Source organism: Amblyomma maculatum, chromosome 5 (genome assembly GCF_055883805.1).
Source record: "Amblyomma maculatum isolate TAMU_Amacu chromosome 5, ASM5588380v1, whole genome shotgun sequence".
NCBI lineage: Eukaryota > Metazoa > Arthropoda > Arachnida > Ixodida > Ixodidae > Amblyomma > Amblyomma maculatum.
In genome coordinates, this window is record NC_139348.1 from 95,253,249 (window position 1) to 95,278,099 (window position 24,851).

A 24,851-nucleotide genomic window follows, 5' to 3' on the forward strand; every position below is an offset into this window, starting at 1 on the left:
AATTTCCAAATGGCGTGGTTTAGTAGAGAAGATTGTTGGGGAGGATAAAAGGCTAATAACCACAGGCAGGCGATCGCTCCCGTAAGGGTTGTCTAGAACATCCCATTTACAATTGCCAAAAATGGAGGGTGAACAGAATGATAGGTGTAAGCAGCTCATTTTTCCGTAGCTTGGCGAGCAGTATGTTTCCTTTCCCGTGTTTAGAAGGCAGATGTTACATAAAATCTTCTAAAATACGACCTCTAGTATCGGTTAGTTCACTTCCCCAAAATGATGAGTGAGCATTAAAATCACCGACTATGTGATATATGCTTCTGGAAGCTGTTGCAGAAGTTCTTACAAGTCAGCAAGGTTTATGGTTAAAGGTAGTGGTGGATACAAAGAGCATATTGTTAATGTTTTAAAATGAACGACTGTTACAGCCACGGCTTCGAATTTAGTTCTTCGGCTGATTTCGCTAGTTGCAACATCACTCCTGACAGCAATTGCAACGCCTCCAGAGAGCCTTCCTGCCTGCTCTCAATCGCACCGATTTCATTAAAAAAAAAAGTTTGTGGTTTGTCTGGTCCAGTTATTACGTTTTTCTTTTTTTTTTCCGTTCAAAGAGCTATTCCGCCTCTGTAGCAGTGGCGGAAGGTGTTTGTATCGATTGCCTGCTCAGAGGCAATGGAGGTTCGCGAATGAGATGCGGATGTGGCGTTTTCTGGCTTCTCCTGTTGGGGGAAAGCCGTGTAGGCTGCCGCCTGAGAGGCTGACGGGCCGTTTCTGCAATGGCAGGACAGCTCTTGCTGTTCCTGCCTGGAGCAGGGATGGTCCTGCCCTAGGCTGTGTCTGGGCAGAGGCCACAATGCTCCACAACATTGGAATAGTTTGGTTTAACAGTGAAAACGAATGTGCCCTGTGCAACAAGGTAACACTTACGTGCCTCTTTAAATGTTATATTTTCCTTTACTTTTATTGTTATTATGTCCTTTTCCTCCTTCCAAGAGGGACATGACCGTGAGTATGCAGCGTGTCCACCAGCACAGTTTGCACAGTGTAGCGCATGGCATCACACTCCTCGGATGTGTGGTCATTTGAAGCAGCAAGGGTCAACCTTGTGTAGAGTAACTACCCTGCGTTGCCCCATATTAGGTTATAGCTATGGTGTACAGCGGGCAGAGGCAGGACTTGTTCGCAATTTCCTGTCCCGTCCCCTTGTTGGGCTCCGTGGTGGGCGGCTGGCACCGTGGCCGAACAGCATTTTTTTTTTTTTATGGCATCCTGAGCAAAACCAAATGACTGCCTTAAAAAAAGGCGGACCATTGTAACAGCCGAATTCTTTTCCCCAAGTACCATGTAATCCACAGCGAAAACCCTAGTAAACATACCCGGATAATTTCACCTTTTGTAGTTTCAAAGTCCCTAACAAACATCCTAGGACCCAGATACAAAGTATGCAAACTGGCCAGCGGGCATCTCCTGCTCAAACTCCAAAGCACCGACCAGTATACAAATCTTCATAAATTTGTCACATTTGGGGACATCCCAGTAACAGTCACTGCCCACAGATCGCTGAACACTGTTCAGGGTGTGATCTCAGAGAAGGATTTCCTGTCTCACTGATGAACTACTAGAAGGCCTTTCCGAGTAAAATGTAATCAGAGTGCACAGGATCAAAATCAGAAAAGACAAGATGTGCCGACAAAGCACATAGTCCTAACCTTCAATTCCAGCAAGCTCCCCGACTCCATAGGTTATATCAAAGTAGACATCTGACCCTACATCCCAAACCCTAGGGGTTGCTTCAACTGCCAAAAGTTTGGTCATGGCTACCAGAGCTGCCGTGGCCGACAAACATGTGCCAAACTCAATGATGGCATTATTCCTTCACTACTGATTTTTTTATGTACAGAATACTGTGTACAGAACACCGTAAAAGGGAGGCCAGCTGCAAATATTAGAGAGTACTTGTACAGCCATGGGTTGTAAAAGTACAACCACAGTGTCATACTATAGTTCCTACCTCTATTTACTTTTTGTCTTGGTATGGCCCTTTGTCAAGGGTGTATATTACAAATGGCACACTCAATGTCTCACTCATTTTAAACGTACTATTCATTACTGTTTTTGAGTTATCAGCTTACAAGACTGTGTTGTTAAGTTGTTCTTCACTAATATATCTATGCAGTTATGTGCAGATAAGTTTTTGAACTGTACCTTTTTTTGTTTTGGCCGGCATAGCATAGGGTAGCTGATGATTGCTTGCCATTAGGTCAACTAACCCCTCACCCGTGAAGATGACAAATGCTATATGCTATACTTGGTCATGTGCAGCTGCCAGTCATCACTGAGGCACCAGAGTGCTCGCTTCAGGGGAGGATGGTCCCCTCAGAAACACCTTGACACCCTAGTCCTTGTTGCCGGCACACACAGTAGCAGCACTACTGCTGCAGTACTGAGCACATCTCCCCTTGCTATGCTACCCAGTGAAAGTGATCCCGCAAATTGCAGCAGCAAAGCAAATATTGCCAGCACAACAGATGGAAGAGGTGGAGGTGAGAGAAGCAGACGCAAGCGGGAGAGCAGCTTAGCAGTTACTTGCACTACATGAAGAATCGGCTCAAGCAGGAAAAGCTGAGAAAAGGGCACATAAATTGCGCAAAAAAAATGGCACGCCTTACTCAAGAGGGCAACGAGATTAACGAAAGCACGGTCCGGCTGTTAGGTAATCAACATCAAAGGAAATTAAAGAGAACAGTGACTAAATGAATAAAGATAGATCATGAACGCCCATTCTTTGTTAGATTATAGTTGGCTGCTGATCCAAATGACTGGTTCAATTCCAGCCACGGTGGTCCCAGACCTGTGTACCATGCCATGTAATACGAGTTAATGAACCCCAGATGGTTAAAATTTCTGGAGTGCTCAAAAGCGATGTCAATCACAGCCTTAGTTGCCTTCAAATGTTAAGCCCCTTAAAACCATCATTTGTGATCCATCTTCACCTTTCTAGCACTCTACTGTCACCCTGTTTGCAAGTTGCACATTGCCTTCAATTCTTCTGTTAATTTCAGAATGTCAGACTGAACTCACAGTTGCAGACATTATGCTACGTGAGGAGATGGAACCACGGTCTTCACCACAACGTGCTGAACTGTCCCTGACGTTTGACGACGATCCTCATGACACCACCTACCAGCAGACCTTAGACAGCTCGACAGAGTATGTGCACTAACTAGTGGGTCATTAACTAGTGTAACTAGTGTATGTGTAATAGCTAGTGGATCATCCGTCATGGCCCTCAGTAAGGGTTAACAGTGTGAATAAATATATAAACTTACTTGTACTTTATTAGGTACTATTTTTATTAATGGCTACAGTGCCTTCAAAGCAAGATTTGTTTAGCAACAACTTTGTAAGTGAAATATATTCACAGTAGCCACTGCAGGCTATCTTTCCTTGAGCATTATAGTAGACGTATGTTGTGTGTACCCTTTCGTTATGTGCTTTGCGATGCCAAACCTTCCTTGCAGGTCTGTCCCTGAACCATCTACTCAACGTAAATTTGTAGTTTGAGGTCCCTAGCTGTAGCTGACCTCCTTCTGCAGGAAATGCCACCACCTTGAGAAGTCGTCCCTAAAGGTATGTAAATTACTGGAACTTGTCAGGTGCTGCAGCAGTTCCACCATTCTTTTTCAATCCCCAGAAAGAAAAACGGGGCATGCAAGAAGTGCATGGGTTGCCTCACAGTGCATTGTAGCAGCAGAAGTGTATGCAGGTACTGATGACCTGGTGAACCTATTCTGCAGTTTTGATGCTCGCCTTACTGCCAGCATGAGTGCAGCTGAGCTGCTTCGATCTGTGCTCTTCAGGAACGCTTGTAATGCCCCCTGCAATGATTAATTGCTAGCTGAAGAACTGACACAAAACGAAGCATGAATCATGGTGGGCACTCGAGCACATACACTGGTTGTATTTGTGATAAAGCAAGTGCAGGCTGCCCAGGTCCAACCCTTCTTGCAGGATGCATGCAACAGAAAAATTTTTGTAAGAATAGTTAAAAGCACCTCCAAAAACAGGGATGGAAGCAGCACTGATTGGCCCGCGTTGGCAAAAAGGCATTAAAATGGCACGATGGGTGAGACGGACCTTCACTGTCTGCATGCTCCGCAAGAATTGTGAGGCCGTTTGTCCAGCACTGAAATAGTGTTATACCTCAGTCACACGATCATTTTTAAAGGCGATTGAGTCGATAGCCTTCGAGGTTTTCAATCGCGATCGAACTGGAAAGAGTTGTGCCGCTGTTACACGGCAAAACTCAAAGGCTATTGAAATAGTTCTGGTGTTCGCCGCCAAACATTCGTGGCGCCACTATCGTTGATTTCGATTTTGATAAGAACTAAAATCTTTCTATAAATGCAAAATACAATATAACTGCTACCTTTTTTTTTTTTAGTTTGGTTTGGTTTGTGGGGTTTAACGTCCCAAAGCAACTCAGGCTATGAGAGACGCCGTAGTGGAGGACTCCAGAAATTTCAACCACCTGGGGTTCTTTACCGTGCACTGACATCGCACAGCACACGGGCACCTTGCTTTTCACCTCCATCGAAAAGCAGCCACTGTGGCCGGGATTCAATCCTGCGTCCTTGGGAAGAGTAGTCGAGCGCCGTAACCACTGCGCCACCCCGGCGAGGTCTTTTTTTTTTCAGTAACTAGGTTTTCAGTTATTGAAGAACAACTTTGTTATTCTTTTTTTAAACTTGTTGACGTTCACACGAATTGTCGCAATTTTGTAATGCTCTCGCAACACTGATATCGCGGCCATCCATTATTGCTTGTGGGTTTTCTGCGGCGTACGTTGCGTTCTCTGTGTTGCTGCTATGTTTCTTCGCGTACAGGTTGCAATTCAGACCATCTCCGTATTGATATGGTGTGTTTGTGCACTTTTATCATCATGAATGACAAAGCGACTGATACAGAGACCAAGTTCATGGTTCTCCTCGCTGCAATCTCCCAGCTTGACGCTGACATTGAGGCGTCAAAAGCTGAGGCAGATGCCATCAGAGAAGAGCTTCCGTTGTTGAATGGACTAAATGCGGCCACATTTTCATGCGGCAGAACCGTCAGCCGTGAAAGATGGTCTTTCAATCGGAGCACTAGGTGGTTCGAGGAGACGCTGCCGCAACTCGGCGAAACGTACTTCAAGTGTGCGCTTCGAATCACGCCGTCTACGCTTCGCTACATTGTCGAAATGGTGCTATCATTGCTGGAGCGGCAAGACACAAACATGAGAGAAGCCATCCCTGTTGACTAGCGGGTCACCACGGGCTATACCGGCTGTGTTCCTCGGGCGGAGAACGCAGTATCGCCGAGCTTTTCGCCGTCAGACGGTCGACAGTCAATGAAGCCTACCGCGAGTTTTGTGAAGCCATGGTGGAACTCATGGAGAAGGAGTGGATAAAGATGCCGACAGGCAATACAATGCCGGAGCACATCAAGGAGTTCTATGCCCGCAGGCAGTTGGGGCGTTGGACAGCTTCCATTTTCCAGTGTCGCCTCCCACTGAAAACGCCGCTGACTGCAGGAATTACAAAGGATGGTAAGCTCTCAATCTCCTGTATAATGGTAGTCGGTATATATTGAGCGTCCACCTGCAATTAAAACTTTGCTACCGGAAGTCACACTTTTCGGCGCCAGTGCCGACAGCGCATTGGCCCCTCATGTAATGAGCAAACAAAAGCTTATGGCAAGCATTGCAATGCTATGCGCAAATTGTTTTTGTTATGTACAGACTGCTTGGGAATGGTAAAGTAACCCTATATATTTTTATTACAGGTATAGCATCATCCTGCTTGCACTTGTGGGCCACCGCTACAGGTTTCTGTACGTTAAATTAGGATCCCCAGGCCGCTGCCATGACTCCCATGCGTACAGTGGATCGAAGCTTGAACAAGCTATGAACAGCCCTCGGTTCCGGCAGCCAATCGCCACGATGGGCAGCACTGCAGTGCCTCCGGTCATATTATGTGACCAGACATTTCCTATGACGGCCAACCTGTTGAAGCCATTCAGTCACCGGGCCCATATGAGTGCGCCATTTCAGAACAAAAAAAAAAAAAGGCATGTAGAAAAGAAGGGAAAAAAAGAAAACATTGTGATAACCGCTTTTAATTGAACCACCGGTTCAATTAAGAAGAAAACGGTTTAATGGCGTTGGAAAATTTAACAAAAGAACACTAGAAAAATATTGCAAACGATCGACAACCGTGCACTGTGGTCTGAGGACTACACTAAAGTGGCTGTGCTTTTCATTGTGTTTGCTTTCCTCGGCAGTGCAGGTTACAGTGGTAGTGAGTACAAAAATATTGCGCCGTAAAGAAAGCGATGCTATTTTTTAATTATTACGTACACTAATATTTTACCGCGTAAATTAAAGATATGGAATAATAACGCTTGTTAATGTTTTGGTATCTTAAACATGCTGTGCACTAAAGTGCATGTGGCACTCCTCGGGTCAACACTAGCAGCCTTGCGCGACGTTCGAATGCCTTCGAGATCTCGATATAGAGTTTTGAGCTGTTCCATTGACTCGATAAGACTACCGACTCAAAGGCCGTTGAAAGCGCCCGTGTGGCAGCGTTCGAAGGCCTTCGAGTCGATAGACAATCGGTTCGAGGGCCTTCGAAATGCCAGTGTGACAGCGGTATTACTCCATTGTACCTAGTGTTTTCAGTCTGTTCAGAAAACCTTTGTTTTAGGATGCAGGGCAAATTCTTTCTGTAGTGTGGAATAAATAAGAGGTTTCTTCTTTTTAGCCTGTCATCAGGATGGTAGATTGCTATTTCATATTTTTTTAAAAATCTCATTTCTGTATGTGTGCAGGTCACTGGATCTCTCGTCACCGTGACAATATCATGCCCAAACACGCACAGAACAAAATGGTTCAGCCAGCCCTCCAAGAAGTGCCCTGCTCATGGAAATGTGCTTTTGGCTGCTCAGGCCCAGAAGCTCTTCTCGCCAAAATCCGCAGTCGCATTTTTATTTATTTTCGGTTGGTTTGGTTAGTGGGGTTTAACGTCCCAAAGCGACTCAGGCTATGAGAGACGCCGTAGTGGAGGACTCCGAAAATTTCGACCACCTGGGGGTTCTTTAACATGCCTGACATCGCACAGCACACGGACACTACTCCGTTTCGCCTCCATCGAAACGCAGCCGCCGAGGCCGGGATTCGATCCCGCTTCCTTGGGCACAGCAGTCGAGCGCCGTAACCACTGCGCCATCCTGGCGGGGCTGATGACTTATTTTTCTTTTCAATTTTGGCACACAGTGGCGCAGGTGCCAGGCAAGAGGCTCGTTCACATCGCGTTGTTTCAGATTGACCGGACTGAAATGGATTCTGCAAAATAGTTCGGGCGGCACCTACCCTTGCACGTTTCTCCAGACTGTGTGTACTGCAAAAATGCAGCGCAAAACACGACGGCATCCCGTACTTGCCTCGCTAACTCTAGGAGAGCTCATGGCACCGCTTTACCCAAATTACAGCTTGCTTGGAAAGTTTTCTGCATTGATGCATCGATATTCAGTGATCACAATTCTTTTTACGGCATCTTGCTGTGAGTCGATAGCTTCAAGTGAAGCGTAGAAGGGACTACAGAGCTCCTTTCCGTGTGCCAGAAAGCAGCACCTTCAATACCTATGCTTCGATCAGTCGCCGGCGGCTCATTTTCGAGTACGATTCCGGCCCGAAATAGCCCTGTCTCAGCAAGAGCAACCATTTTTATTTCCTTTCAGTGTGTGCTGAAATAATCATGCTGCACAGCGATTGTGGGATCTTGGCTTCATCGCAGCTTCTGCTCATGGGCTCTCCTGCACCATGAATGCCTTGTGCCTCATCCAGCCAATCGTACCGGTCAACACTATGTTGGAAATGAGGTATGTGGTGCACAAAACTAAGTCGTGCATAGCAGTTGCATGCTGCAAGGTAAGGACCACCTAGCTCATAAGGGAAGTCTTATGAAAATGCCTGCAGCCTGTAGAGAGTGCATGAGAGTTGGAATCCTTATGGTATTTTCTGAGCGATGAACATAATCTCTGCAGCTTTGGTTATTTGGTCCGAGCGCCATGACTGTGCACTCTGAGAGAAAGTCATATCAATGAAAAAGCTAAAAGTTTGCTTGTATCTTTGCACTGTGGTGCAAAAAGCGGCTTGAAAATATTGTGATGACTTTTTACCTACCATGGCACAGCCTTTAACAGTGCGAAGTGTTGCCAACACATCTTAAGAGTCGAGACATTCGTTTAGCTGAATCATGCATGCATGTGCACGTGCTTACGAGAGCTGAATAGTGCTGCAAGAAATGATGTACCTGCTCTACGTGGGGGCCATAAAAAATCAAGTTCTGCATTCCTCATAGTCTCCTTATCATGAAAAATATAAGAGTAGACGCTGATATACAGCAAAAGTCGTTAGTTTGACAGGCTTGGTAATCCAGCATCATGTATGCTTTCTTTCCTTGTGGCCGTGAGATGCCATGTCCTTCACACGCTTTAGCGATCAGCGATCTCAAGACTCAACCACAGCCAGGCTCCTGACGTTTGAGAGCGTCAAAAGTATCATTTACAGAAAAAAAAAGAAAACAGCCAGCACTGCCTGCAGAAGCGGCCGAAATTAAGCTACGTGGAGTGTACACCCAAGCCATCGACAAAAGAGCCCTTCTACTCTTCGACATCGGCAAAAGTGCAGGCCACGGGCTGTGCTTTTCTACACACGAGGCCATCAGTAATTTTGTGGAAGCAGAGGAAGTGCTTATCGACGGCACATTTTTTTCGCGCCCATCACTGTTCTGTGAACTGTTACACAGAGTATGGTGAAATATGGCATACGTTTTTAACGTTGCACACTTCCTTCTGCCAGGTAAACAGCAAGAAGTATACGTGTCAGCTTTCACAACATTTAAGGAAACTGTGCTGCGACCGAACTTGCCTTTATCGCTGGTTAAAGCGCGCACAGACTGAAATTTCGCTCATTCCGGCACTTTCTTGTTTTTCATGGCATTCGGCCGGGGCTGTCATTTTCATTTTTCCCAGGCAATCTGGCAAAAAGTGCAAGTGCCAGGCCTCGTGAAGGCTTATGCAGAAGATGTGTCAGTGACTACATTCGTACGCCAGATGATAAGCTGGGCATTCATGCCACCGAGACGTTTGTGCGGCTTGCATGGCGTGGTTTGAAAGCAGCGGCCCCATCAGTGACACAGGGGGTTTTGCAGCTGATGCTGTACTTCGAGAATACATGGATCAATGGCAACTTCAACGTCCTGCAGTGGAATCAACACCAGAACAGCGGAGCACAGACGAATAACCTAAAGGAAGCCTGGCATAGGCAAGGACGTTATTGTCATCATTTCTTTAGCGCTTATTTCATATTTGTCCAACCATCGCGATTTTCATTTGCAGAAAAATTGACACACTTGGGAAGGCCCACCCAAATATCTACACATTTGAAGACATAATAAAGTGGGATGAGGCCGTGAGCAGAGCTTCCTTGCTTCAAATGTCTAACAGCGGCCTAGCAAGGAAAGGAAGAAATGGCAAAGAAGGACGAAGAAATACAGAAATTGGAGCAATGCCTTGCCAGCAGAGAACTGAACCTAGGGCAATTTCTGAAGATGATGCAGCACTTCCGTGGAGTGTGAAATATTCAGCACATTGTTTTTATTCTGTTTCGGCAAAAATAGAAAAGTAAAGTTGCTCATACATGTTTCCTATTATTTTATGTGTGATAAGTGCCCACAGTACGGCATACTCTTATTTTCAAGCATTGTGGTTGGAATCATTGAACAAAAAAATTTAAATAATCTTGGATATCTGTTCATTACATCTCATTCTCATATGCTTCCTTTCGTAATGTACAGACCTAGTAGCCATTTGTTTCTTCAGATTATTGACGAGTGTTTTCCATCATAATACAATGGTTTCATGTTGTGCCGTGGTTTCGTGGGTATCTGGTTTACATCATAGTGAGTTTTCCACGTTGCATTTTCTTCAGGATACTTTGCACAGCTTTTATTTTGTTTCTTTAATGTGTGCATAATAAAAATGCCTTTATTTTTTTTTTCATGTTGTAATTGAAATCCTATGTGTCTGTGTCTTTGCTCTCACTTCTTTAATTTCATGCTGTAAGTTTATTTTGTTTTAATGTTGTACTTGTAATATTGTAGTACCGGCCTGCTTGGAATCAACCTCATCCAGCTGCATTCATGAGGGTCTTCTCCTGCTCCCCTTTTTCCTTAAAAGAATAAACAAAAAGTTTGATCGCATTGACTTCCTGCTTTAAAGACTAGGTGGATGCAAACCGACGCTCACGATGATGGTTCAGGAAGGATAGGTGCCAAATGGCAGGAAATGAGCCAAGAAAATGTTCTCAGCTCGATTGCGAGGGGCTTGTTTTGGTCTACGCAGCCGAACACTTTCACCAGTACATTGCTGGGTGAAAAGTAACGTTCATAACAGATCACAGGCCACTGCTAGGCATTTCGGGCCCCAGAAGTCACCATGCATCACACGCTAGTGCATCAAGATGTCAGCATATGACTACGACCTTGTACACCGATTGGGAAAGAAGCACCAGAATGCAGACGCACTGAGCCGCCTACCGCTGAGCACTACTCACGAAGAGCCACCTAACCCAGGAGACGTGGTCATGCTCAAGGCCCTGCCCAAGCCGCCACTAACAGCAGATACAGCTGCTACGTAGACGCAAGAGGACCCATCCCTATCGCAGCTTTTCAACGCCATTCAAGAAGGCAACATAAGCTGACTAAAGAGAGCAAACTTCAACACATACCACAAGAGATCAACGACGCACCACGGCTGCATCACCTATGGGTCACGAGTTGTTATCCCACCAGCATTACGCACGCAAGCTATGTCACTGCTTCATGCAGGACATTGAGGAATTGTTGCTATGAAGAAGTGCGCCTGAAGATTTATGTGGTAGCCTGGAATCGACAGCGACATCGAAGCAAGTGCTCACAATTGCAAGATATGCCAAAACAACCAAAAAGCACCACCAAAGGCCCCGGCCCCACAGTGGGAGAAGGCAAGTGAGCCCTGGTACACTATTCATATCGATTTTGCAGGATCGGTTGAGGGAAGCACGTTTCTTGTCTATTGTCGACGCCTGCACTAAATGGGTCGAGCTCAAACAGATGACCAAAGTAATGTCAGCTGCGGTCATTGATGCATTGAGAACATTTTTTGCCACGTTTGGATTGCGAAGAAAAATCGCCTCTGATAATGGCTGCACCTTCTTGTCAGCAGAGATCAGGCAGTTTTTCAAACAAAACTGTATCGCAGCCGTCACATCGGCTCCCTACCATCCGGCTACAAACGGCCAGGTTAAACAATATGTGGCAGAGCTCAAGCGAGCTCTATTGAAGGAACAAGTTGGGTCATTGCACCTACTCATCACCCGCTTTCTCTTCAAACAGCACAGCTCATGTTCGCATGCGAGCTGTGAACCCATCTGAGTGCCGTCCTTCCGATGCCAGCACCTGAAACCGGGCAGAAGGAAGACGATCTTCCCCGCGTTATGAGAATGCAAGACGGTCAACGCGTTCTCACTCAAAAATTCCACGGACAGCAGGCGCGGGCCCCAGTTGTAATAGACAAACGCACTGGGAAGAGATCCTGGCTTGTACACATGGAGGGGGCATTGCCCGCCAACATCTCGACCAGCTTCGTCTTTTGATGGCACCACCACAAACAACACCGATCCAAACAAGCAGCCCTTCGGTCCCTGGTACCATGGCTTGGGATATCGAGGCAGAGGACGCATCGCTCCAACATGCAAGGTGTACGCCAAATACAGAAACGGCAAGCGCCTGTTCTGATGCCATGGCCATAATATAGTGCACATCCACACGTTCCCGCCAGCCTCCTGACCGCTACAAGGCCCCTTTCTAAGGGGGGAGGAGGTAGTGTGTCTTGTGCGTAGCTGGGAGAGCAATGAACCGCTGAACCAGTGCGCGATTCCCGCCGCGGTGTTGTGTTTGCAAGGGTTGCGCTTGTGAACGAAGGACCAACGACCCTCTCGATGTTCCCTTCCTTCTTTCCCCCAGCCCTCTCCTGTCTGCACTGGCCAACCGTGTCTGGAGAGAGATGACTTTGGACCGCCCCAGTGAGCGGCCGCCAGCGCGTACCGCTCGTCTAGTTCTAATAAACAGTTTTTCGTGTTCACAAACGCCTTGTTTCTTCAAGCCAACCGCGGACATAACAGTGTATATTACTACTACGCATGATGTTACTTCATTCTTTACCAACCTTTCCTTAACAAAAATATAATGTGTGCTTCAAAAAGTTTAAGTGTGGATGGGGGAGCGAGTAATTACATCGCTTTATTCTGCAGATCAGGCAACAGCATATAAAATATGAAGTAAATTTAAGAGCTTGACCGGCCGTCCTCTGGATAATCGTATGTGGGACCAGCTTTAATTTTCCTTTCTCTACACCTTGGTAGGGAGTCATTCATTGCGGCATGTAAATGAAAAGAAAACACCTTCATCCTGAACAGTTATTTTTCACTGCTGTTCAAATACAACTTTCTTCAAGTACATTGAGGGACGCTTTCGGCACTTGCAGAACCCTGTCGTCTTCGATGCAGCCATTTAATGTGCTCCTGAACACTCGTAGGCCAGCCAATTTTAATGAACACTTTTCGGCTCTGTAAACACCACCATGTGTCATTCCAACGTAACCTTGCACAAAAACCGTGAAGCGGCACACACCTGTACTCAAGCCTGCGCAACAGCAATGCTCGGCAGCTTAGCTTAAACCATCGAGTACCGATAAGCGGACACGTGTGGTCTGAGCCGCAATGTCTTTACGTCAATGCTTGAAGAAAGATTGGGAAGAAACTGCCATTTTCCCCCTTTTCGCAGAACCCAGTCTGCCTGGTCCAGCCCTCTACTCCCCACGCCCTCAAGCGCCCTTCAACTCCAGTAGCAAAAAAAGAAAAAAGGAAACGTGCACAAGCTCGTCACCAAGATGCTCGCTCAAAACCATTCTTCTGTGGAGGGCAGTATGGCGCTGACCCCTGCTCCCGGCATTTTCAACTGCCGACAAGAAGGGTGGGGTGAGAGGGGATTCTGAGCAAAGGGAGCCGACACACAGGGAAACGCATGCGTGACCATTTACTTGATTTCGGCGCTGCGGGAAGATGGTCTATTCCCTCCGACACACGGAAACCGCCGCGGAAAAAACACCTGAGGGCATTTTGAAATTGGCAAGGCAGTTTTATGTTAATTTGTACACAGCTCCTCCTCCGTCAATGACCTCTTTTCCTTTTGAGAGGCCGTCAAAAATGGTAGATGTCCCAGGTGGTCCTTTAGAGGCAGAGGAAATTTTAGCAGCCATTAAGGCTTCCAATCGGAATCGCAGTCCAGGGACGGACGGCCTCCCCGTTGAGTTTTACGTCAAATTTTGGGGGCAACTGGGGGGTCCTTTCACCTCATTAGTGAATAGGCTCCTTAGTGAGGGGGCTCTGTCAGATACTCAAAGGGAGGGGCTGATCACTCTCCTGTGTAAGGACGAGTCGAGACGCACTGACCTGAGAGCCTGGCGTCCCATCACGCTCCTGAACTGCGACTACAAGCTCATCGCAAGATGCCTGTCCAAACGGTTAACATTGTTCAATAGACTTATTAGGTCCGTATCAGGCTTGTTGTGTTCCAGGCCGCTCCACCCAGCTTCATGGTTTCGCCCTTAGAGACCTCTTTCTTTGGGCGCAGGCGCGTAATGTATCAGGCATTCTTTATTCTTTTGATCAAGAAAAGGCATTCGACATCATTAGTCATGCCTACTTGTTCAGAGTGTTACAGGAGGCTGGCCTCCACTCTGATTTTCAGAGGATGGTGAGAGTCTTGTACTCAAGGCCTACCTCTGCGGTAACAGTTCAAGGTATGGTTTCGCAGGCTTTCGATGTAGGCCGTGGAGTTAGACAGGGATGTCCCCTATCACCTGCTCTCTATGTGCTTGCAATCGAACCTCTCCTCCAAAGACTAGCAAAAGACTCCCAGATAGGCAGATTTCCTTTACCGCCAGGCTCTCCGCCTGTCCCCATGTTTGCCTATGCAGACGACCTGACTATCGTCGTTCCGAACGAGGCATCTGTGTGCTCCGTCCTTAACGTCATAGAAGGGTACTGCAGGGCTAGTGGGGCTAGGCTGAATAAATCCAAGAGTGCCACCCTGTACATCAGGCAAGCACCGTCCAGTCCAAACCCCTCTCATGGCCTTCCTGTGAGGGATGAAGTTCGTATACTAGGATTCCACTTCCGTTCCGACGGGTTATCCGAGACCAACTGGCCTCTTGCTAAAGAGAAGCTTGAGAAGAGAGTTAGAGAATATGGGACGTTGGCGTGCCCCCTCACGGCACGGGCTACTGTCGTTCGGTCAATTCTGTTTTCGTTCCTGACGTATGTTGCCTGCATAACACCTCTGCCGGCACGTACCAAGCTGCAGCTTGAAAGAATCCTCTTCCGTTTCCTGTGGAACGGAATGATAGATCAAATCGGGAGGCCTGTGGTGAAACAGCCTCGGGACAAGGGAGGCCTTGGCCTCCCCGACCTGGGCATAGTAACCGCAGTGCTACACGTCAGATGGACCCAGACAGCCCTGAATTCAGACATATCCCTGACTCGAAGCTTGACCTCGTTCTTCCTGAGCACCCGCCTTCGTCTTTTTTCGCAAAGCACGTTCTCCCATTGTGTTCCCCGTTCTGGCTCTCCTTCGCCCTTTTACGCCCAAGCAGCTAACTGCTTGGAGCGACTCAGAGGCCTCCAGGCCGACACAGACATTCTGGCAGTACCGTTAAAAGACCTAGCCAATCTTTTGACGCCGAAGCTCCCCCCTAGGTATATTCAAACAGATCTGTCCAATATGCGTCCAAGCTGGAATCTGATACTGGCAGACTTTTTGGATGCAAGCAGAGCGACGTTCATGTATCGCTTTGCACACGGACGGCTCCCCATCCGCAGCCAGGCATTCACACGAGCGAGCTTGCATCCAGTTTGCCCGTTCTGTGGTGGTCGTGAAGACATTGTGCACATCTTTACACAATGTCTTCTCCCAGCAGCCCTCCTTCGACGAGTGGCTACCTTGTTTAGCATTCCAGGAGTGCCATATCAAACTGTCAGGTACCTCAACCCGTTACCCAGGCATGCTGTGAAACAGTTTGTGCTCTTGCTCGTTGAGTGCATGTACCAAGTCTGGTCTGCCAGGTGCGCCGCTGCATTTTCGCGCAGTGTTCCAGGCCTTCATGAGGTGCTCGCACGAGTCCGCAGGGAGGTCTGGTTTCACTTAAGCCGTGAGCAGCGTCACCTCAGCGAGCAAGAGTTCATAGACACGTGGAGCAGGCCACCGATTATTTGCGAGGTTTCTGGGCGTACCATAACAGTGTCGATATGAAGCCCTTTAAAGTTACAGTTGTCCTTCAGGACATCAGAGGTCCAAAGAAGGTCCGGTCTCCCTGTGTTTAGCCTGCTAGCACAGCGGGGACCTTAAACACAGTTGGCATAGTGTTCGATGACTGCTGTGTGCGTGTCACCACACAACTGCCCCCTTGCCAGGGTACGGCCGTCATCCCGAATCAAAATCCTCCTCCCCCCGGACATCCGGGAGGAGGGGGAGGTACCGGGGATGATGTATGAATGATGACGGGCAGATAGGTTATGTGAGACCTTGAGGTGCGGCGCCTGGCAGAAGCCCGGCGCCTTCTGGAGCCAAACCTCCTCCCACCTGACAACGGTACCGCCGCTACACTCCCGTTGGTCACGTGCCTCTTTCGATGAGAACGATATAATTCGAAACAGATGAACCAAACGAAAGATTATTCCAGCTAGATTGTTTTGATATATGCTAACGCAGCGCTGATTCTGAGGACGGCGCGAAAGGGACGAAGACAAAGAAGGTTTGGTTTGGTTTGTGGGGTTTAACGTCCCAAAGCGACTCAGCCTATGAGAGACGCCGTAATGGAAGACTCTGGAAATTTCGACTACCTGAGGTTTCTTAACGCCCACTGACATCGCACAGCACACGGACGCCTTTGCGTTTCGCCTCCATCAAAACGCAGCCGCCGCGGTCGTGTTCGAACCCGGGTACTCCGGCACAGTGGTCGGGCGTCTTACCACTGCACCACCCCGGCGGGGTGAAGACAAAGAAGAAACATGAAAACAATAGGACAGGCACCAACTTTCAACTGGAGTGTATTCGCGCAAACCCTTGCATTTTTATGAGGCACCCAAGCAGTATCACAATAGCCTATGTCATCCACATACAACGTTCTGAACTCTGCACGTGGATGACTTTGCGATAGGCTATTGTGATACGGCTTGGCGCTACATGTGGCTGGCTTTGTGATACGGCTTGGGTGCTTCATAAAAAAGCAAGGTTTGCGCGAATAAACCTCAGTTGAAAGTTGGCGCCTGTCCTGTTGTTTTCGTGTTCCTTCTTTGTCTTCGTCCCTTTCGCGCCGTCCTCAGAATCAACTTTAGCTATGAACCAACTAGACCAAACCAAAGTACTTCTTTAGGCAGCGCAATGATAACTGAAATAAACCATGCACAGTAGCGCAGCGGATTGAACGCACATGCAACGCCGCATATGCCACTGCAAGCTCAGTACAGTACCTTTCCCGATACCCTTGAGGCACACAGCAGTTGCGTCCCGGGAGAAAACAAAATCATGACGCTGGAGACAGTCCTCGTCGCTTCGTACTGCTACCACTACACAAGCAAGTGTAAAGTCCACAAATTAGCAAAATCCACCCACAACAGCAAGATTAACATTGTAACAATGCACGCGGCATCGCGTGTGTGGCGAGCGGCGTGCGTTGCGACCATTTGCGACCACGACATATTGAGACGATGTGGATGCATAGATGTCATGTTTTGTGTTCGTTTCATCCCAGTATCCCAGTACGGGGAGGTAGCCTGCGCTATCTAGCCTCGGTTATAATTTATAATCACGGTGCTTATAATTGCCCACCTCTTTAATAAATTATTAAAAATTTTGTTATTTTTTATTTTATGTTATTTTATATTTTATACAAGTTTGTTTTCGTATTCTTGGAATGTATTTTGTTGTGGGACTGCTCATTTTATTAGTCTACAGGGTCCTCCCAGTCATACCGGTCATCATAGAGTTTCTTACTCTTACCTAGAGGGAAAGCTGTGCTATAGTGCTCTAGAATAATCTTCTAGAGCACTATAGCTGTGCTGCCGTCTATGGGAGTTTACATGGAGTTTCCAGACGGCCAGTTCAGCCACCATGGGCGCTCAAAGCATCATGGGCCGGAGAGCTACCGAGTGCAGAACTACAACTTTTGGCTAAAAGTAATGCAAAGATAAACGTTGTTCTACCGTAAATAATGTCCTAAGATTGAATATTGTGACTATAAATTGTAAAAAGAGAGAGAAACAGAATGCCAGTGTGAGATTTATCCAATATAAGCGATGACCCTTTCTCCTATTGGCTTAGTTTTGAGCAGCACAAATACCAATAATTCACAGTTAATAGGCACACTTTGAAACAAAAAAAATGTTTTAAAAATATTTATCGTTGTGCAATCACTTAAGGAAGTTTTTAGTGGCATTTCGGGAAACAAAAACCATTTATTGGCGACGTCTGCTTTTGCGCCTTCGCTACTATGGCTTTCGCGGTCTATGTACGCACCTTCAGATGATGATGATAACAAAAAAGAAACATTGCAGTAACGCCACTCCACGTACCCGAGAAAAACCGACTGTCCCGCAACAAGTAGCACACCGGCCCATGATTCTTAGCGCGCCCATGGTGGCTGAAGTGCAGCGCCCTCAGCTTTCCCTCTAGTTAGTGTAAGGAACTCTATGCCGGTCATACTTCGCAAAACACGTTTTCCGTTTCCGGCTTTCTTTGACCATCAAGAGGCATATGGTAGCCGACAGCGGTGCCGGTAGAAATACATCGTCCACAATGACGGCTCGCTTCGTGCTGCCGCCGATCCAAGATAACCCCAATGGTTGGGGTCCCTGTGCCATCCCACAGCAGTACCAGGACATGCCATACCAGCCGTTCGCCAAGAGCGACCGTCTGGGCAAGGCGAGTAGTCTAGGCTTAGCGAGACATCGCCACCGGCATGCCAATCATTACTGCTGGCGTTCGCGGACGCGATGCGTTCTCGTGCTTTGTGAGGAGCTGACGGGCTTCTCGTACGTTTTCTCAGGTGGCAGACTGGACGGGAACCACGTACCAGGACAGAAGAGCTGCCAGTGAGTCTTGTATCGATTGACCGTGTGACGTGTTGCGGTGTGCCCATTGAGACCCCGAGCCTCCAGTTAAGACCGTATTCAAATCGCATGACTTGATTGCTTTCGTCCTTTTTTTTTTTTTTCCTTCGTGTTTGCCAGATGTTTAAACTGGCACACATCTGTCGTCCCTAAAATCTGAGTTTTCGAGTGGTACTTGACCGTGTTCGGCTGAACAGGCCTGGAATGCGGAGGGATTAGTGTACTGAGATTGTTCGTTGTTCGATTCTGCCGCGGTGTTGTCACAATGCCGTCGTACTCGTGAATGATAAATGTGAATATTTTGGGCAACTATACTGCACGAGCACAAAAAAAAAAAAAATCTCACGGTTCCTGCCTTTGTACTGACAGGCCTTTGGTTATACGCAAGGGATCATTGCATGCTGCGAAAACACATCTCTCACGGCACAAATCGCACTTCTATGGCCAAGCTGTTATCAGGATACTGACTTGTAAGCATCGGTGTAGCTTGAACGTATATCTTTAAGCCGTCTGGGACATGGCGCAAAGCAGCTGCTACGGCTCAGAATGGCTTCAGCCGTGTGTTCAAATTTGAGTTCGAGCTCAGTGTTGCAGGTAGTCCCCACTTGGCAGCATATTCATGAAGCTGATATGGCATGTGTCGGGTGGAGAATTTCAGGCAGATGTGGATAGATTGAGTAGTATATGTGATGGCTGGAGAGGAGGGTTGCGAAAGGAATAGGGAAAGAACCAAAATAAATGTAGTAACAGGCCCTAGAAATCGAATGAAAGACATTTTCAGGTAAAATTTTGCTGATTTTCTTACAGAGGGCAGATCCGAGCCATCTGCTCTTGTTCCTTAATTCGTTGTTGTAGTCGCATGCCGCCTGCCAATCATGGCTGGTAGCAGCATGGTATAATGCCACCTGCTGCAGCTAGCAGGTGCAAATTTCCTCCCCATATTTTACAGCGAAGAAGGTGAGAAGCAACGGGTTGCTTAGTGGCTTGAGCTGTGTAGCAAGAAAGAAGGAACACAAAGCTGGAACTGGGCTGTTGTGGTAAGAGCCCACAGTATGACTACCGTGGAAGGATGTTATGATGAGAGCTGAAGAATGCGCAATCTGAGGGTGGTGCGATGAGAACTGAAGGGTGGCTACTGTGGAAGTAGAAGGTTATGGCAGGGGTGCAGGAATGTGCCCCCGTAGAGGGGCACAACGAAAGGTGTAAGAAGGCCGACGTAGCTGGAGAATGAGGAGTGCAGTGCAGGAAGTGGGAAAGGTGGAAATGCGAGATAAGAAGTGGAGGAGGAAGGCACTCTGTGTTGGCTCTGGTGACCATTTTGAGTGAAAAATTGCAAGCATCTCTCTTGCATGTGGGAGTTGGCAGTTCACATGGATTGCAGGCATTAAGGTGGTGCAAGGATGGTGTAGTTGTGATCTGATGGTTTTGGATGTTTGCCTCGACTTTGAAACCCACTGCCAGACACCCTCTGGCAATAAATGGCTACGAGTGTCCCAGCCTGACACCCAGCTCCTGACCGGTGCGTGTTTGGAGGAAGCACCGCCAACAACCCCTCTGCTAGCACTTAAAGCAGTTACTCTCAGAGATGTTCTTACTTGAACACAGCACAACACCTAGTATATGATTGTTCTATTGAAGATTGCATTATGTAGGTTGCATCCCCACTAGCACGCTCCGTTCAATTGCATGAGCTTAGGATGTTGTCCATTCAGTCTTAAAGTGGCACTTCATTGGGTTCAGCAAACAGTTGAGGGACCATTGATTCCCTATCAGCATACTTATGTTTTTCTCGTACAAATCTAGACATTTTATTATTTACTTGTACAGTACTGTAAACCCTCAATCTAATCCAAGCAGGGATGGCAAATGATGGGAGGAAAATGTCAACATTGAGTAATGCCTGTATATATTACTAACAGAGTTGTGGGGGAAAGCATATGAAGTAAAACATTAAGAAAGTGAAGTGTCTGAAAGATTTAAAAAGTAGCTGCTCTACCATAACCTTGCTGTTAAAACAATCCACTCTTTAATTACTTTTTGGTGGTAATATTCAGAACTTCAGAATATTCAGAAGTTTGGGGTGATTGGGCTGGGCCGTGATAGTGGTGATATAAATGTTTCAGGTTCCGAAGAAGCTCGCAAAGGGCTGAACGTGGTTCTTGACGTCCATGCACTCAGTGGATGGTTGGTGTTGGGTCCAAAGCAGTAGGGAATGGGGTTACCCTCTAATTTGTTTCACGAGACTCGTCACTGCCACAGAGCAGCAACCATCATGTGCACATCATCAGTCTAAAGAGCCAGCATTCACCACTTGCCTGCAGGTCTATGTCCTGATGCCATGTGTGCCAACTTAGAGTGACAGTGGGACAAACTGGTACACATGTGTCGGTGAGTTAGAGAAGCTTCTCTAAGGTAGGAAAGACCGTAATCTAAAATGCACATATACTGCTGTTGCCAGCTGTTTTGCAAGCAAGGTATGGCAATGGTGTGACAGTTTTCTATTAATTTTTTATTTCTAGCGTCGATTCCTGGAGCCAGGATACGCCACCTTTCAGCCCAGTGTAAAAATAACTAACCCCTTTTAGTTTTGTATTTTGGAAAAATGATTATTGCAGTTTTTTTTTTTTTTTTTGACATCAAAAGGTGAACAGAAAATACATGGGGTTCATTCAGTGTTCCTTTTAGATGCTCAGTCCCTGCTTGTGTACTGCGAGGGACAAAAGTTTGCGGGACGCGGGTTTGTAGAAAAGCATTTATTTCTTCCTTGCCCTGCTGGTTTGTCATCTGATATTTTCTTTCTTCATATTTGCCCGACCGCACACAGATATTTTTTTTTTTTTTTTCACGAACTCTTGTCCCGCAAACTTTTGACCCTGACTGTACATTACGTGTAAGCTGAAATGGCGTGACAGGCCATAGAGCCCTTGCTGGAAGCTTCTTGTTACAGCAGCAGCAGCATGCTGCTGCCTGGGAGCATACAGTGGATGTACGCCGGTGCATCCCTGACGTGTGCCTCTTTGTGCCGCAGACAAGTACTCGTCTCAGTTTGGGTCGGGCACCCAGTACGCCTACTACCACGATGAGGACGAGAGCACCTTCCAGCTGGTGGACACGACACGCATGCACAAGCCCATGCACCAGCGGGGTCGGTTCCGCATGAACCAGGTGGGTGCATGCTCTCTGCGTGGGAGTACTAAAAGCGGTGGTGTAAGGGAACACTTCTGCGTAGATGGCGGCTTGAACAATAGTAGTGCAATGTAAAGGCACAACGGAGGCTAGATCACAGCTGGTCTCGAGGGAGAGCACACGCTCTTTCCTACGGCCTTCTTAATCGCCCTAGAGTTACGCTCTCCGCCGCCGCAAGGGGTGCAACCTGCTCACTGTTCGCTCCGCATCTGCTTCAGTGGCAATGGGTGGCTTTTCAAACATTGCTGCTCACCACGAAATCCAGTAGAATACCTCCTTCGGAAAGGTGTTGGCTCCATCCTCACCAGGAAACTCAATAGCAACCCTATAAGTCTGTCTTCGGGAAAGTAAGGCTTATGTGTGGAGGGAACGACATGCTAGATTCAAGAGCTGTAACAGTGGCACTTGATAACATTGCCAAAACGAATGTGTCATATGGGAGCAAAATCGAGGCACCTTGCATTGGTGCCGAAGGAGTTATTTCTGCGCTGCCGCAGTCAGTAACCGACAAATTGACGGAAGTGGTGGCATCTCCTGTCATCCCATTACCCACTGTCACATATTCCGGTTTAGCTCACGCCGCTGGATACATTGTTAAATTAATCAGTGACTTCGGGTGTGAAACTTGCCCTATCCTTCTTGAAACTAGCGAAAGAATAAGCCCAACGTACATTCTTCTACAAGCCAAGGTTCTAGCTAGTCACCTGCATTATCTGAAACCAGAACAAGGGTTTTTTTTTTTTCTTCTTCTTTTCTCTTTCTTGAAAAAATGTGCACCTACTACACACTTAAGATCTTAATTCAACCAGCACTTCAGAATTCACCATTGCCGAGTTGCCCGGAAAGAATTGACAACGGCCATGCTATAAAGTCCGCTTCTTTGATATCTGAAAAATTTCTTAGTATCCTTCTAATCAGTGATGCCAAGAAAAAGTGACAAATAGGAACGAGATGCCAGCTCCTTATATGTACAGGCCGTCCAGAAAGATTTTGAGACTGAATTTTTTAGCGGCAGGTTGCAGTTTGATGAATTGATAAATATGCAGTACAATGTATAACTTTGAAAAAGAATTTTTGTATTGTTTGCCGCTCTTTTCAATTATGCATAATTGTTTATGCCAATTTCCCTGATTAAAAGTTATTTATCTATGTATTAAACAGACTACTTCTATCATAGGTGTGCGTCAGCCTCGAGACTACATATACATCTTCGGTCTTTCAACGGACTGATACGTTTTGACCGAAGATAGAACAGCCCACTCCACTAGAAAACTGAAATTCTAACTATATGTGGAAATTTCTTTTCCTTACTCTGAATTTAAGACACGCCATGAATTTTCGCTGGTGCCTCTTTTACTCTAAACGAAAACGGCAGCGATTGACAAAATCTCCACCCATCAGTTTACCATGCACTCACGTCAGGTTGCACTACACCTACTTACAGCTTCCAAAGGCAGACTACAAAACCTGGTACATTTTTGTACAAAATTTAGGGGCAAAAAGTGGTGAGGCAACTGTACCCGAAGATTTATTCGAACTTGCGCGGCCACACTGACGAAGGTGCGCGCGCGTATGCGCGGATTATTGACCGCATTTTATTCCTCATACACGGTAAATTTCGGACGCTGATTACGGCATCTTTGTATAAATCATAAGGGGTGAAATGTCTGGACTTGGCAGTTGCAGTTGATTTGGTGCGGAGCGAAGAGCGAGCGCGCGTTTTCCTTGCGCGTGAGCGGCGGTAGCAGAGGCGCGGCAGTGGGGCGGTGACGGCCCCACCAAGGCGCGGCGGGAGATGGAAACAGACCTCATTGGTGAGGTCGTAAGAGGAGAGAAGCGCGCTCTTCCTCGAGACCGGCTGTGGCTAGATATGCCTCAACTGCTTGGTGTAATAGAGCATTGATGAAAGCCCCACCCCTGTAGCCTTGGCTGCATAGCCACAGAAAGCTGTCCCCAAATATAGCATTGAAGTTGTTGACCTCTGCGCTGGCTCTCAAAGTAGTGGTGCTGCATTTCCCACTGTTGAATATACTATTTAGAATCTCCTAACGCAGTTCTTAGCTGCCGTTGCTCCGTGCACGTCAGGTATAAAAACAAAATTTCTTTTTCAATTCTGCGACCAGTGAATGGACAGTATTCGTCATCACTCGCATGTCATGGTGTGACGAGGCATTTCTAGTGCGCTGCGATTGAACTCTCCACTATTGACGATGCAGTAGGGGTTGAGCGATGACCTCTCGCTTTGCCCTCTCCAAAAAAAAAAAAAAAAGAGACTCTAATGGATGTAGTTGTGGTTAGTATTACAACAAGACACGAGTGTACCTTGCAGTTGCAGAATGAAGCACAGAAGGAAACTAAATGCGTGGGTGCAGAAATCATGCGAGTTGTCCATGACAGTGTGGGGGTCTACTATCCCGCTCTCCAGAGCATCTCGAGTCATGATGGCAAGCCACCTTTTGTTTTTTGCAAGCAGAAGCCATGCTCAGGGCACAGGCTATAAACTGTGCCTTTACAGCCCATATATTCATTGCCTATGGTATCCTCCTCTTGCAAGGGAAATATTACAGGGATTGAAACTGCTGGTTACGAGCGGACCATTCTTCAAGGCTGACTCTGTGAAATTGGGGTGCTGAAGGTAGCCAGTGCAAAGATACATAATTACACCTTCAAGCTTTTTTGTTGTTGTTTTTAGCTGCATAGAGCTTACTCAATGGATTAAGCGAATGGTTTTGTCTACTTCAGTGCATGGTGCAAACCCAAAGAAGCCATCTTGCAGCACTTTCGCAGCATTAGGAAAGCAAATGCACCACTTTTAAATAATTGGTTCACAGGAAAGGAAAGGTGCAGTATCTGCAACACTTTTTCTGTGGACACCTGAACCGCAGGGTAAGGAAGGAAGACAGGAGAGAAGGGGGAGAGAAGGAGATGCCGTAGTTGAGGGCTACTGAGTAATTTCGACCACCTGGGGATCTTTAACGTGCACTGACATGGCACACTTCACGGACGCCTCTCCGTTTCGCTTCCATTGAGACGCAGCCACTAGCAGTGGGGATTGAACCCTGTAACTCTGGCACCACTTTTAAAGTTTGAATAGCTGGCCTGTGCATGAGCTGCTTTTGAGTGGCAAATTGTACTTGCCCTACTTACCCTGTTGTCTCTTTTTCATTTCCGTGTAGCAACGCAACCTGCGTAGCCGTGAGCGACAGAAGATGGTGCAGCAACAGCAACTACAGGTGCTGTCGAAGTCTGCGAAAGGTCGCGAACGGTCAGTTTGTCTCTCATCTCATCTTCGGTAGGGGGGGGGGGGGGGGGTGTCATTTTGTTAAATATAGTCTTGTTGTTAACTGTGCGACCTTGCTGC

At 47.1% G+C, this 24,851-nt stretch overlaps 2 protein-coding genes across 2 annotated transcripts in view; one reads left to right on the forward strand and one right to left on the reverse strand.

Moving 5' to 3' along the window:
- Positions 1–16,932, reverse strand: part of LOC146188819 (uncharacterized) — a 99,017-nt gene extending 82,085 nt beyond the window's left edge. The window contains exon 1 of the mRNA XM_084603919.1: positions 16,667–16,932. Coding sequence (XP_084460045.1) covers positions 16,667–16,723 — 57 coding nt within the window. The 5' untranslated portion in view covers positions 16,724–16,932. The remainder of the gene's footprint in view (positions 1–16,666) is intronic.
- A 961-nt stretch (positions 16,933–17,893) lies between these two features.
- Positions 17,894–24,851, forward strand: part of eIF3d1 (eukaryotic translation initiation factor 3 subunit d1) — a 54,252-nt gene continuing 47,294 nt past the window's right edge. The window contains exons 1-4 of the mRNA XM_084603920.1: positions 17,894–18,116; positions 18,241–18,286; positions 21,333–21,469; positions 24,667–24,755. Coding sequence (XP_084460046.1) covers positions 17,949–18,116; positions 18,241–18,286; positions 21,333–21,469; positions 24,667–24,755 — 440 coding nt within the window. The 5' untranslated portion in view covers positions 17,894–17,948. The remainder of the gene's footprint in view (positions 18,117–18,240; positions 18,287–21,332; positions 21,470–24,666; positions 24,756–24,851) is intronic.